The sequence below is a fragment of the Tupaia chinensis genome, unplaced genomic scaffold (assembly GCF_000334495.1).
Source record: "Tupaia chinensis unplaced genomic scaffold, TupChi_1.0 Scaffold143878_1, whole genome shotgun sequence".
Lineage (NCBI taxonomy): Eukaryota > Metazoa > Chordata > Mammalia > Scandentia > Tupaiidae > Tupaia > Tupaia belangeri.
Window position 1 is genome coordinate 464,178 of NW_006203729.1, and position 14,140 is coordinate 478,317.

The 14,140-nt window shown below is 46.3% G+C and overlaps 1 protein-coding gene across 3 annotated transcripts in view; it reads left to right on the top strand.

Annotated features, from left to right (window-relative positions):
• The window catches only part of PAQR5 (progestin and adipoQ receptor family member 5), an 86,713-nt gene that overhangs the window by 36,717 nt on the left and 35,856 nt on the right, over window positions 1-14,140 (top strand). For 2 of the 3 annotated variants that reach the window (XM_006165300.3, XM_006165303.3), the window contains exon 2: window positions 5,256-5,421. In XM_006165300.3, coding sequence (XP_006165362.1) covers window positions 5,371-5,421 — 51 coding nt within the window. In that variant the 5' untranslated portion in view covers window positions 5,256-5,370. Of the gene's footprint in view, window positions 1-3,698; window positions 3,718-5,255; window positions 5,422-14,140 lie in introns of those variants that run through there. The other variant, XM_006165304.3, reaches the window with a different exon arrangement.

A 14,140-nucleotide genomic window follows, 5' to 3' on the forward strand; every position in this document is an offset into this window, starting at 1 on the left:
ATGCACACACACATGTGCACATGCATGTCACACATTTTACCTGTAATTTGGTGGACTCCCTGAGGCTCACCCATGGGTTTCCATGGCCCCAGGTTAAACCCCCACCCTCAGTGTCATTGCAGCTCCGGCCACTGTCCTGAGCATGTTCTTCGTGGTAGTGGTGTGGGTGAGGACCCGCCATGTGTTTAGCATTGCGTAGTTAATGAGGTGTGTTCACAGCCGTTATGCCCTCTTAGCTGCCCCAGGTCTTAGCCCAGACAGGTATTCACGTCCTTATTTCGCAGATGAAGTCTGGTGGAATCACACGGCCAAATTCACATCCAGGAGACAGCAGAAGGGAGACGTGACCTGGGCTCAGCATGCCTCTCTCCTGTCACACCTCCTTGGAGCGTCCTCCAGACTCAGGCAGTCCAGGGTGGTTGTTAGAATGCACCAGGAGGGGGACTAGCAGTTAGTGTAATGGCCATGTCACTGGACTCCCACGTAGTTGACCACGGTTCGAGTCCCAGACCCGGTAGCTTAAACTCATGCCAGGTGCATGTGCGTGCACACCCAAGATCCCGAGAGGAGACTGGAGGAGAAGGGATTGCGGAGTGGCCATCCACCCCAGGGGGTGATTTCTCGCTTCCTGTCTCTCTGTCTCTTTCTGTCTTTCTGGCGAGTGCATGTGCCCTATAGCAAAAAAACCTCCCCCAAAAAAGGAAAACAAAAAACAAAACAAAAAAAACCGAATGCACCAGGAGGGCTGGCCCATGGCATGGTGTCTAAGGAAGCTGAATCCCATATGGCTGATTGCGGTTCAAATTCTGGCCCCAGTGACTTGAAAAATCATGCCAGGCACCTGTGCATGCATGCCCAGAACCCCAACGGGATGGGGAGATGGAGTAGGGATTGCGGTCTGACCATGTCCCATTGGGAGTTGCTTTTTTCCTCTCCCTCTTTGTCTCTGCCTCTATGACGAGCACATTTTATGTTCTGGCTTTTTAAAAAAAAATAGTATGGGAACCAGCAGTTAGCGTAATGGCTATGTCGCTGGATTCCCACGTAGTCGACCGCGGTTCGCGTCCCAGACCTGGTGGCTTAAAACACACGCCGGGCGTGTGTGCGTGCGTGCCCAAGATCCCGAGAGGAGAATGGAGGAGAAGGGATTGCAGTGTGGCCTTCCCCTCTGGAGGGTGATTTCTCGCTTTCTGTCTCTATGTCTCTCTCTGTCTGGCGAGCGCACGCGCCCTGTAGCAAAAACCTCTCCAAAAAAATAAATAGTGTTAGAAGGGGTTTTGTCTGACCATTCGTCTATCTGAATACCTGGCAGCCTTCTCAGACCCCAAAACCTCTCTGTTCACATGGCTTCTTTGGGCCAAACATTTGTCAGAAATGTCACCAACAAAATCCAGGTGTCCAGGGAGGGTTTGGGCTCCATGGCCTCTGGGAGCTGCCCGCCCTATGCTTCTGCTATTCCCGAAGCAAACGTGAGAGCAGGTCCCCACCCAGGGGCATTCTGTACCTCGGCTGGGAGTTGCCGCCTAACTATGGGTGGTGTATTTTGTTTTAAAAGTACAGACTTCAAACAAAGGTGGAATTCTTTTTTCTATTTTTTTTTTTTTTTTTGCAATAGGGTGTATGCAGTCACCAGAGAGAAAGAAACAGAGAGGGAAAATGAGAAATCACCCACCACAGGGGCTAGCTAGGCCACAATCCCTTCTCCTCCATTCTCCTCTCAGGATTTAGGCGCACATGCACATGTGTCTGGTGTGATTTTTCAGGCTGCTCAGTCCAAGACTCGAACTACAGTCGGCCATGTAGGAATCCAGCGCTTTAACCACCACACCACCAGCTGGCTCCCAAATGGAACTATTTTTCACTTCAAAAGTATGAGGTGACTGAAAAACTGGCTGTCAACATGAAGATACCATTGTCGTAGATGCATATGGAAATATTGGATGCATTATTTCTATGAGATATCAGTGGGAAATTACTCTAAATTGATATACTGGATTTAGTTAGGGATTCTCAATATGTATACCTAACTAACCGAATGTTCTAGAGAGACTGTCCGCTAATTCCTTGCATTTGAGAAGTTAGACAGTTTTTGGACCATCTCACTGGAAGAGAGGCCTTCGGCTTGTATTTGGCCACCTTCTAAGAACAGGCGGTAACGTGTGCTCCTGTCCTTCAAGGCCTGTGACACAGTTTACTGGAGGAGGGACTTCCTGGAATATAGATAAAGCCTGAGAGGAATGAGGCAGCTGAGTGCAAATTTCACCCCTTATTAATTTTTTAAAGAGATAAAAGAGAGAGAGCTCCCAAGAGGATAAAGGCCCGAGGAGGGTCTTGATGCCGAGATCCATCTGTGTGTGCCTGGAGTGGTCAGGGAAGCCTTTGGACACGAACCAGGAACCCTCCTCTGAGAGTCAGCCTGGCAGAGATCACACTTTACTGAGGTGCCACCATCTGACCCTTAGCACTTACTAATTTTGCTGGGTCCTGACTGTAGGAGTCCTGGCTTAAAACTTCCTAATGGTGCTTTTGTGGCTAAGAGTTGCCTTGGCCAGAGGGTACATGCTCTTGCCAGAAAGAGACAAAGAGGCATAAGAAGAGAGAGGGAGAGGGAGAAAGCACCCCCGTGGGATGTGGTCATGCTGTAATCCGCCTCCATTTCCCCCTCTCGTTGGGATTTTTGGACACGTACACCTGCTGGGTTTTACGAGCCTTTAGGCCCTCGAGTCGAACTTCGGTCAGCCCTGTGGGAGTCAGCTCCCTTACCACTAGACAGCAGGGCCGCCTGACTTTTTCCTTTTTAAAGACTATTTCAGGAGAACTCAGCACAAGCTTGAAAGTCTTCATCCCGTCCCCTTCGTTTTGTGTAGTTTTAGCTTATTTGTTTGTTTATTTATTTAGGTTCTTGCCATAGAGCATATGTGCTTGCTGAAGACAGAGAGAGGGAAAGTGAGAAATCACCCCCTGGTGGGGAGATGGCCATGCTGCAAACCCTTCTCCTCCATTCCCCTCTCGGGATTCTGGGCACGCACGCACACACGCCCAGCGTGATTTCAAGTCGCTGGATCCAGGGCTCGAGCTGCAGTCGGCCATGTGGAAGTCCAGTGCCTCAGCCGCTATGCCACCTGCTGTTTTAGCTACTTTAAAAACAAAGCCCTAGGACCCTGTTGTGTGGAACACAAACGCTGTCTTAGATGTGGCCGGGCTCTACAGACATGGGGTATAGCTCAGTGATGGAGCATTCGACTGAATATTAGTGTGCTTTGATTTTCGGACTCTTGGAAGCCCTTTAGTTTTATGCAAACTTGTTTATAGACCTCTGCCAAAAGGGAGAGACAAACTAGGCAGCCATTTAAAAGACCAGAAATTATACTCCGGTTTTTACACTGCTGGTGGAATGAAGAGCTTGGTTTGTGTGGGGCCAGCAGTGGCATGGTGATTAAGGTGCTGGACACTCCCACATGGCTGACCACAGTTCAAGTCCTGGGCCTGGCGGCTTGCTTTCTCACTTTCCCTCTCTCTCTCTGATCAAATTAAAATACAATGAATGAATAAATAATTTTTTTTTTTTAAAAAAGAGCTTGGCTTGTGGTGGGAGGAGACAGAAAAGGCCGACCAATGAGTTATTTTACATCACTTACATCTGAAAGGACTAACGGCAGGCACGCCAACAGCCAGCAGCCTGAGCCCGAGTCCCCTACCTGGACGTGAGGTTTACAGGTAGGTTCACGACATTGAATGAGCAGGAGGTCCTTGTGTCTTCGAATGGCAGGGGACACCACATAAAGTCTCTCACTTTTTTTTTCTTTTGGGGAGAGGGTCTCATTTTTCTTTCATGTTAAAAATATTTTATTGGAGTATAATTAATTTGTAATGTGTGTATAGTAAAATCTTTTTTAGATTTTTTTTTTTTTTTTTGCCATAGTGCGAATGCACTCACAGGGAGACAGAGAGAGAGTGAGAGGGAATGTGAGGAATCACCCCCGGGGGGATGGCCATGCCACAGTCCCTCCTCCTCCTCCATTCTCTCGAATCTGGGTACGCACACATACATGCCTGGTGTGATTTTCAAGCCACCAGGTCCAGGACACAAACCACAGTTAGCTTCATGGGAGACCAGCACCTTAACCACCACACTTCCTGCTGGTCCCAAAATACTCAAATCTTAAATGTATAACATGATGGTTTTTATTTTCTTTTATCTATTTTTCTTTTTTACATTCTAAACACTTATATTTAATCACTGTATATCTTTACAGTGTACAGAATGGTTTTTCTTAGCATGAATACAGTGCAGATTAGCCAAGGAAGTGATATGACTATGGGGGGGGGGCAGAAGGTGGCCTGGTTGTTGGGGTGTTGGACCCCAACTACTGCAGTCCGAGTCCCATTTTAAAATAATTATAATAAATTAAAAATTAAATAATTCTTAAAAGTATGACCATAGACATTATTGACAGATGACTTTTCATTTTTGAGTCTGTTAAATGTTTTCTCTCTGATCTGCATCAGCATTTTTAAGAAAAAAACATCATTACGACAATGGTATTCTGCTCCATAGTTCCAGATAATAACACACAGAGCGTTAAGAAATATTGGGTTATCGGGGCATCGGGATGCGTTTTTCTATGCATGTGTGCATGTGTGCCTAAAATCTTGAAAGGAGAAGTGGAGGAAAAGGGATTGTGGCATGGCCATCTCCCACGGGGGGTGAGGGGGTGCTTTCACACTTTCTGTCTCTCTCTGGCAAGTGCACATGACTGCTAGCAAAAAAATTTAAAATAAATAACAAAAAAAATCCTTTACACTGAGTAATTTATAAACTATGGACAGTTATCACTCACAGTTCTGAAGGCAAGGAAGTCCGAGAACAGGTGCCGACAGATTGAGTGGTGAGAGCCTGCTCTCCTTCTGTGTGTCCCCGCACACATGGCTGAAGGGACAGGGAGTTCCTTTTCATTGGGCACTGATCCTGTCCATGACGAAGGAGTCTCACGACTAAATCATCTCCCAAAGGCCCCCCTCAGTACTACAATGGAAATGAGGTTTCCACAGGTGGATTTGGGAGGGGGTAAACATTCAGACTCTCGCATGGGCCCTATTAGGGCGACTCAGCAGTCTGGTACTTTCGCTGTTCTGAGGCAGCGCGGGTTCTGTCATCCCCTGCAGGTGTATGTCCAGCTCTGAAGGATCGGATGGCCCTGCTGCAGTGGGGTGGGGCTGAGACTGACTGGAACTTTCATGCTGTCTTCTTTCAGGGGAGCACCCTGGGCACCAGCTGGCCGGAGGCAGCCCCGACCATGTGCGGACTTTGAACGAGGCCAAGTGAGGGGTAGGGGCCGACACGCGGCCCCTTGCCGATCTGGCTTCGACATGCGGAGTCTGAAGGTCCCCAGGCTGTTCAGCATAGACCAGATGCCCCAGGTACGTGCTTGGTTCCTTCCAGGGCGGGAGCCCGGGCTGAGGCTGCTGCAAGAGGAGGGCCACGTCATTCTGTCCAAGTTCATCGTGGGAGATTAGAGGCTCCTGCTTCCCCACCAAACCTGGGCATGGAAGTGCTCTCCCAGCGGCTAACGTTGTGTCCCTTCCCTGCGACATCTGTGTTTTATCCACAAGTCAAGTCACTATTGAGGTGAGGCAGCAGCAACTGGCTGGGCAGGGCGAATTTGTCAGGACCCACCCATGGGTGCATGAGAGCAGGCCGGGGTGAGGTTTGTGGTTTGTGGGAGCACTGTGTTACCCTTCAGTTCATATGTTCGTGACGTTTGTATCGACTGCCTACTATGTGCAAGCTTCAGGAATAATTGTATGACAGTCCTGTCCTTCAGGGGCTCAGAAGTTGGGCAGGAGGATTTTTAAAGGTGCACAAGTGAGTCTGTTGTAAAGTGGTTAGGGTGTGTCCTGAGAGAGGGGCAGATCATTTCAGAGGAGGGACCGGTCCCTTCTGCATGGGGGAGGAAGACATTAGGGAGGGCTTCATGGAGGCGGGGGAGGCTTTTTTTTTTTTTTTTTTTTTGGAGGGTTTTTTGATTTTTTTGAGAGGATTTTGCTATAGGGCATGTGTGCTCTCCGGAAAGACAGACAGAGAGAGATAGAAAGCGAGAAATCACCCCCCTGGGGGGATGGTCACGCCGCAATCCCTTCTCCTCCATTCTCCTCTCGGGATCTTGGACACACACGCACATGCGCCCGGCGTGAGTTTAAGCCACCGGGTCCAGGACTCGAACCATGGTTGACTACAAGGGAGTCAGCGACATAGCCATTACGCTAATTGCTGGTCCCAAGGGGGGGATGGCCTTTAAGGTGAGTTTTGAGAGGTAGGAAGGATTTGGGAGGTGGAGAGAGCGTTCCAGGTGGAAGGACAGTGTGGGCGAAGGCCTGGAGGTGAAAGCAATGGGGAGATGTGGGGACCCAGGGCTGGGGTTATGGGTGTCTGCTTCTGTGTCTCCGTGGGGGTTTTCCTCAGGATGGGGTCAGAGAACCTCCCTGGGAAGGAAGTGAAGGAGGGAGAGTGCTTGCCATGTGACCACCGCCCGGGGGGTGTTTTTGCACTCTCTCTCTGGCAAGTATACATGCCCTATAGCAAAAATTGAAGAAATAAAAGGAAGTGGGATACATGTCTAGAAGTAGATTCCTAATTTAGAGACAGAACAGACAGGTCTGGACAGTCAGTTCTTGTGCGACATTGCATGACACTCCGCCAGGAAACAAGGGCATTTTGTATCTGTGGGGAGTCTCCTAGTAGCTGCAGCATTGCCCCCCCCAACCCCCCGCCCAGCCACAGGGAGGACATCTGGTTGTCCCAGATGCCTTAGTTAGGAGCACAGGCAGGAGGCCCCCGAGGTGGTGGCACTACCACGGAGGAACAGCAACACAATTCCAGGCTCACAGGGCAGCTCTGCCACCACCTCACTGAGCCCCAGTTCCCCTGTCTGCACCACAGGGGTGACCTCCACCAAGTTAGTGTCACACGGCTATTGTGAAGAGCCAAGGAGAGTGAACTGGAACGGCGGGGTTGCTATGAAAAGGAGAACGCGCAGTCAGGTGGTAACGGGCCGGCTCGGGCGTCGGTAGCCAGGAGCCGTCTCGAAAGCTGACTGGTGGGACCAGCCCAGAATTTTCTGAAGGAGTGCTTGGATCCCCAACAGGAGAATCACCTGGGAGCGCACGGAAGTTTGATAGGAGCTGTGTTGCAGGCCTCTTTGAATTGCTTCTGACTTTAATCCAGAGGGATGCCTCCGACATTTCACATTAGTGCGCGTCGTGTCTGCTCTGTGTGTAAATATCACCTTAAGGCTATTTATTTATATTCCTAGTTTGCTTACGCTTTTTCCTTTGCTAAGAATTATTTTATTTATGTCTTTACTCATTTTAATTTGACCAGAGAGGGACACAGAGAGAGAGAGAAAGTGAGAAAGGAAGCTGCCAGGTTCCAGACTTGAACTGCGGTCGGCCATGTGGGAGTCCAGCGCCCTTAGCCACCACGCCACCTGCCGCCGCCCCCCCCCCCTTTTATAGAGTGATTCTTTCTATAGGATAGGGCATGTGCACTTACTGGAGAGACAGAGTCAGAAAGCAGGAAATCACCCCCCAGGGCTGATGGCCACACCACAATCCCTTCTCCTCCATTCTCCTCTCAGGGTTTTGGGCACACATGTGCATGTGCCCAGCATGAGTTTCAAGCCTCTGGGTCTGGGACTCCAACTGCAGTCAGCCATGTGAGAGTCCAGCAACATAACCATTACACTATCTGGTGGTCCCAGGTTTGTTCCTCTTATTATCAATTTTAGAGGACCTATTTTTCCTATCAATATATGTTTGCAATGATCATGTATGATTCTTTTAAGTTGTTAACATGACAAATTACATCGACTGATCTGCTGATGTTAAAGCAGCCTTTGGCTCCTGGTTTAACAGCAGCTTGGTACTATCTTTCCAGTCGTTGCCAGGATCAGTTAGCCAATCTTTCGTTTAGGATCTGTAAGTGTATTGAATGAGTAGGCCTTGTGATTTTTCCTTTTTAGAGCTGCCTTAAATCTGTCCTTGCCTGGACTTGGGATTCAGGCTCTGCCAACCACAAGTGAGTCCGGATCGGTACCTATTTACCCATGGGGAACACTGTCTACGTCGGAACGACACGTTCCTGTGTGGTTGATAAACTGTAGCTGTACGATTGTCTGGGTAGGGCCACCATATTGCCCTCCACGGGAGTCCCTTTACTTGTTAGTCCACATGAGTAGCGATCTTTGCAGCTGTGCAGGGAACAAACTTGGGCAGGACCCAAGTTGATTTTTTTCGGTCAATTTTTTTTTTTTTTTTTTTTTTTTAGATTTTTGCCATAGGGTAAGTGTGCGCACCAGAGAGAGACAGAGTGACACAAAGCTTGGATCCCCAACAGGAGAATCACCTGGGAGCGCACGGAAGTTTGATAGGAGCTGTGTTGCAGGCCTCTTTGAATTGCTTCTGACTTTAATCCAGAGGGATGCCTCCGACATTTCACATTAGTGCGCGTCGTGTCTGCTCTGTGTGTAAATATCACCTTAAGGCTATTTATTTATATTCCTAGTTTGCTTACGCTTTTTCCTTTGCTAAGAATTATTTTATTTATGTCTTTACTCATTTTAATTTGACCAGAGAGGGACACAGAGAGAGAGAGAAAGTGAGAAAGGAAGCTGCCAGGTTCCAGACTTGAACTGCGGTCGGCCATGTGGGAGTCCAGCGCCCTTAGCCACCACGCCACCTGCCGCCGCCCCCCCCCTTATAGAGTGATTCTTTCTATAGGATAGGGCATGTGCACTTACTGGAGAGACAGAGTCAGAAAGCAGGAAATCACCCCCCAGGGCTGATGGCCACACCACAATCCCTTCTCCTCCATTCTCCTCTCAGGGTTTTGGGCACACATGTGCATGTGCCCAGCATGAGTTTCAAGCCTCTGGGTCTGGGACTCCAACTGCAGTCAGCCATGTGAGAGTCCAGCAACATAACCATTACACTATCTGGTGGTCCCAGGTTTGTTCCTCTTATTATCAATTTTAGAGGACCTATTTTTCCTATCAATATATGTTTGCAATGATCATGTATGATTCTTTTAAGTTGTTAACATGACAAATTACATCGACTGATCTGCTGATGTTAAAGCAGCCTTTGGCTCCTGGTTTAACAGCAGCTTGGTACTATCTTTCCAGTCGTTGCCAGGATCAGTTAGCCAATCTTTCGTTTAGGATCTGTAAGTGTATTGAATGAGTAGGCCTTGTGATTTTTCCTTTTTAGAGCTGCCTTAAATCTGTCCTTGCCTGGACTTGGGATTCAGGCTCTGCCAACCACAAGTGAGTCCGGATCGGTACCTATTTACCCATGGGGAACACTGTCTACGTCGGAACGACACGTTCCTGTGTGGTTGATAAACTGTAGCTGTACGATTGTCTGGGTAGGGCCACCATATTGCCCTCCACGGGAGTCCCTTTACTTGTTAGTCCACATGAGTAGCGATCTTTGCAGCTGTGCAGGGAACAAACTTGGGCAGGACCCAAGTTGATTTTTTTCGGTCAATTTTTTTTTTTTTTTTTTTTTTTTAGATTTTTGCCATAGGGTAAGTGTGCGCACCAGAGAGAGACAGAGTGACACAAAGAGAGAGAAAGTGAGAAATCACTCCTCCCCAGAGGGAATGGCCACACCACAAGCCCTTCTCCATTCTCCTCTCGGGGTCTTGGGCATGCACATACATGCCCCTGGCATGTTTTTTCAAGCTGCTGGGTCTGAGACTCGAACCACAGAGTCAGCCATGTGGAATCCAGCACCGTAACCGCCATGCTACCCGCTGACCCCCAAATGCCTTTTTTAATAACAACTTCGTTGACATATGATGCACATATCATACAATTCATCCTTTCCAAGTGTCCCACCCAGTGGATTCGAGCATGCTGACGCACACAAAGTATGTGGCATAACCTATGCTTCAGCCCTGAAAGAAATGCTGTCCCTTTGGCAGCTCCTCCTCACACTCCTTCTCCCGCTGCTGGCAACCATGAACCTACTGCCTCTGAGGCTTGCTTATTCTGGGCATTTCATGTCAACGGAATCATGCACGATGCAGCCTGCTCTGCCTTCTTTCACTTAGGATCATGTTCTCAAGGTTCCACCATGCCATGGCATGAATCAATGCTTCGTTTGTTTTCATGCTTGAATACTATTCTATTGTACGAATGTGCCGCAGTTTGTTTTTCCATTCATTAGCTGTTTCTACTTTGGGGTTAAAGTCATCCTTTTATGAACATTTGCCTACCAGGTTTTGTGTGAACTTGTTTTCGCGTCTCTTGAGTACATACCTAAGAGCAGAATTGCTGGATCATATGGTAACTCCATGCTTAGCTTTTCAAGCAATTGCAAAACTGTTTTTCCAACTGTACTGTTTTCAATCTCACCAGCAATGAATAAGGGCTCTAATTTCTCCACGTCCTCCTCAAAGTTTTTATGGTCTCTTTTAAAAAAAATTTATGAATGAGACTAAGAGAGGTTATTATTATGTTTTGTTTTGAACAAAGTCTCGTCAGTCATGTTGCAATCCTCCCTAATTCTCTAGGACCACAGCTGTGCACCACTGTACCCAATCTGTTCATATTGGGCCAAGAGCTAAATCTGAGCCTCCCATTCAACTTCGGCCCCCATGCAGCGGTGTCTTCCTGCTTGTACCACTATGGCTTGACCTGTGAATTTTCTTATAATAGTGATTCTATTTATAGTTGTGTGTAAAATGGCATATCATTGTGGTTTTGACTTGCATTTTCCTAATGACTAATGATGCTAGGCATCTCTTCATGTGCTTACCGGCCATTTGTATTTCTTCTTCTCTTCCTTCTCCTCTTCTTTTCTTTTCTTCTCTCCTCTCCTCTCCTCTCCTCTTTTCTTCTTCTTCTTTGTCTTCTTTTCTTCTTCTCCTTTCTTCTTCTTCTTGATTTTTGCCATAGGACATTTGTACTTGCTGGAGAAAGAGAGGCAGAGAAAAAGAAAAAGAGGGAAAATGAGAAATTAACCCCCGGTGGGGATGGCCATCTTACAATCTATCCTCCATGCTCCTCTCAGGATTTTGGGCATGCGTGCATGTGTGCCCAGTGTGATTTTTCAAGCTGCCAGTCCAAGACATGAACTTCAGAGCTGGCCATGTGGGATCCAGAGCTCTAACCACAACAACACCTGCTGTCCCAGCCATCTGTATATCCTTAGAGAAACATGACATTCAAATCTTCTGCCTATTGAGAAATTGAGATTTTGTTGTTTTGTTGTTGAAGCACAAACATTCTTTATATATTAGAGATACAAGTCTCTTATCAGATATATGATTTATAAATATTTTCTTCCAGTCTGTGAGGTTTTTTTTTTTTTTTCCACTTTCTTTATGGTATCTTTGAAGCATACAAATTTTGAATTTTGACATTATCATTCTGTTGTTTGTGCTTTTGGCATTATGTCTAAGAGATGCTGTACAATCAAGTTCCCGAAGATTTACTCCTGTATATATTTTCCGAGAGTTTCTGTAGTTTTACCTCTTACATTTAGGTCTGTGACCCATGCTTTAGTTAATATTTGCATGTGCAATAAGCTAGAGATGCAGTTTTACTCTTTTATTTTTGCATACGGATAACAAGTAGATAGCACCATTTGTTGGAAAGACTATTCTTTCTTCATTGAATTGTCTTGGTTTCTTTCCTGAAAAATCAAGTGATCATAAATATAAGGGTTGACTTCTGTACTCTGTTGTGTTCCACTGATCTGCATGTCTACTCTTACACCACTGTCACGCGGTCTTAATTACTGTCACTGTGAGATAATTTTTGAAATGAGGAGATGTGAATTCTTCAACTTTGTTCTTTTCAAGTTGTTTTGGCTAGTCAGAGCCCCTCGCATAGCTATATGAATTTTAAGATCAGCTTGTCAATTTCTCAAAAAAAGAAAATGACAGCTGGAATTCTTATAGAGATTACATTGGAGGAGCCTTTTGATCTTAACAACATTAAGGTTTTTATTATTATTATTGAGAGGTTTTTTTGCTATAGAGTGCGTGCGCTTGCTAGAAAGACAGAGAGAGAGACAGAGAGACAGAAAGCGAAAAATCACCCCCCCCCCGGGGGTGATGGCCACACCGCAATCCCTTCTCCTCCATTCTCTTCTCGGGATCTTGGGCACGCACGCACACACGCCCAGTGTGAGTTTTAAGCCACCGGGTCCGGGACGCGAACTGCGGTCAACTACATGGGAGTCCAGCGACATAGCCATTATGCTAACTGCTGGTCCCCAACAACATTAAGTTTTTTAACCCATAAACATTACATGTCTTTTCATTTATTAAGTCAGCTTTGATTTAAAAGAATATGTAGTTCTCAGTGTACAAGTCTTAACACCATTAAAAGAATTTGTTAAATATATTACTGTTATATTATTTCCGATGCAATTGTAAATGGAATTGTTTCCTTAAATTCATTTCATATTGTTCAATGCAAGTCTATAGAAATAAAATTGAGCTTTGTATATGGCTGTCGGATCTTTAAGTCTTGCTAAACTTGTTTATTAGTTCTAATGGTTTGTTAGTGTATCCTTTAGAATTTCCTATATGAAGATCATGTCTTCTGAAATATAGTTCATTTCTCCCTTTCTAATCTAGATACATTTTTTTTCCCTTTCTTTTCGTCCAATGGACCAAGCTGGAGCCTCCACTACAGTATTAAGCAGGAGTGGTGAGGGCAGACATCCCGACTTGTCCCTGGCCTCCGGAGGAGAGCAGCCTGTCTTCCACGATAAAGTGTATTGGCTGAGGGTCTCCCATCCACGGCCTTCCCTGGGTCTGAGGAAGTTTCCATCCTGTTCCGTTCAGTGTTTTCTTATCACTTATCAGAAGGGTATCGGGTCATGTAAGGCGTTTCTCTGTGTCTGTTGAGATGATCATGTGTTTTTTCGTTTTCTCTTTTCTTCTTGAATAATCTTGTCATTTTCGTGGTTGTTTCGGTTTTCATTTTTGCCTTCGTAAACAAGCAGATTTGGGCTCAGTGGCATCTCTCTATTATGTACATTAGAGCTCTACTATCTGTTATTATTTTTCGTTTCTTTCTACTTAGGGTTTGTTTTCCTGTTCCTATTCCAGCTTCCTAAATTACTCACTCTGCCTTCTAATGGAAGCGTTCGAGGCTATGTATTTTCCCCAAGTATTGCTTGAATTGTTAACTGCATGTACTGTTTCAGTTACTTTCTAACTTCCAATTTGATTTCTTCTGTGACTTATGATTACTTAGAATTTTTAAAAATTTCTAAGTGTATGGAGTCTTTATGTTTATTGACTTCAATGAATTGATTATGGCTTGAAAATGCATTCTGTATTATTCCTATCCTTAAACTTTGTTCAGATTGGCTTTACGGTCTAGTACATGATCCATTTTCATGAATCTTCTTAGTGTTCCTGAAAACAATATGTGATCTGTGCTTGCTGGGGGTAGTATTTTCTTTTCTTCTTTTTTTTCTTCTGTAGAGGTTTTTGCCTTAGGGCATGTGCACTTGCCAGGGAGTGACAGACACGGGCAGAGATAGAGAGAGGAAAAATGAGAAATCACCCCCTAGTGGGGATGGCCACGCCACAATTCCTTCTCCTCCATTCTCCCCCGGGATCTTAGGCACGCATGTGCACGCGCCGGTGTGAATTTCAAACCTCGGTCAGTCGTGAGAGTCCAGCAATGTAACTGCTATGTCACCTGCTGGCCCCAGGGGAACTATTTTCTGTAAGATTAAATACTGTGTGTCATCTATCCACTACTGAGATGCATTATCACCTTCCACTATGGTGGCAGATTTGTGAATTATTCCTTGTAGATAAGTTAATTTTTGCTTCATGTATTTTAAGCCTATGGTTATTTTTGGAGAGATTTTCACTACAGGGCGCGTGTGCTCGCCAGACAGACAGAGAGAGACAAAGAGACAGAAAGCGAGAAATCACCCCCCAGAGGGGATGGTCACGCCACAATCCTTTCTCCTCCATTCTCCTCTCGGGATGTTGGGCACGTATGCACATGCGCCCGGCATGAGTTTTAAGTCACCGGGTCCGGGACGCGAACCGCGGTTGACTACGTGGGAGTCCAGTGACATAGCCACTACGCCAACTGCT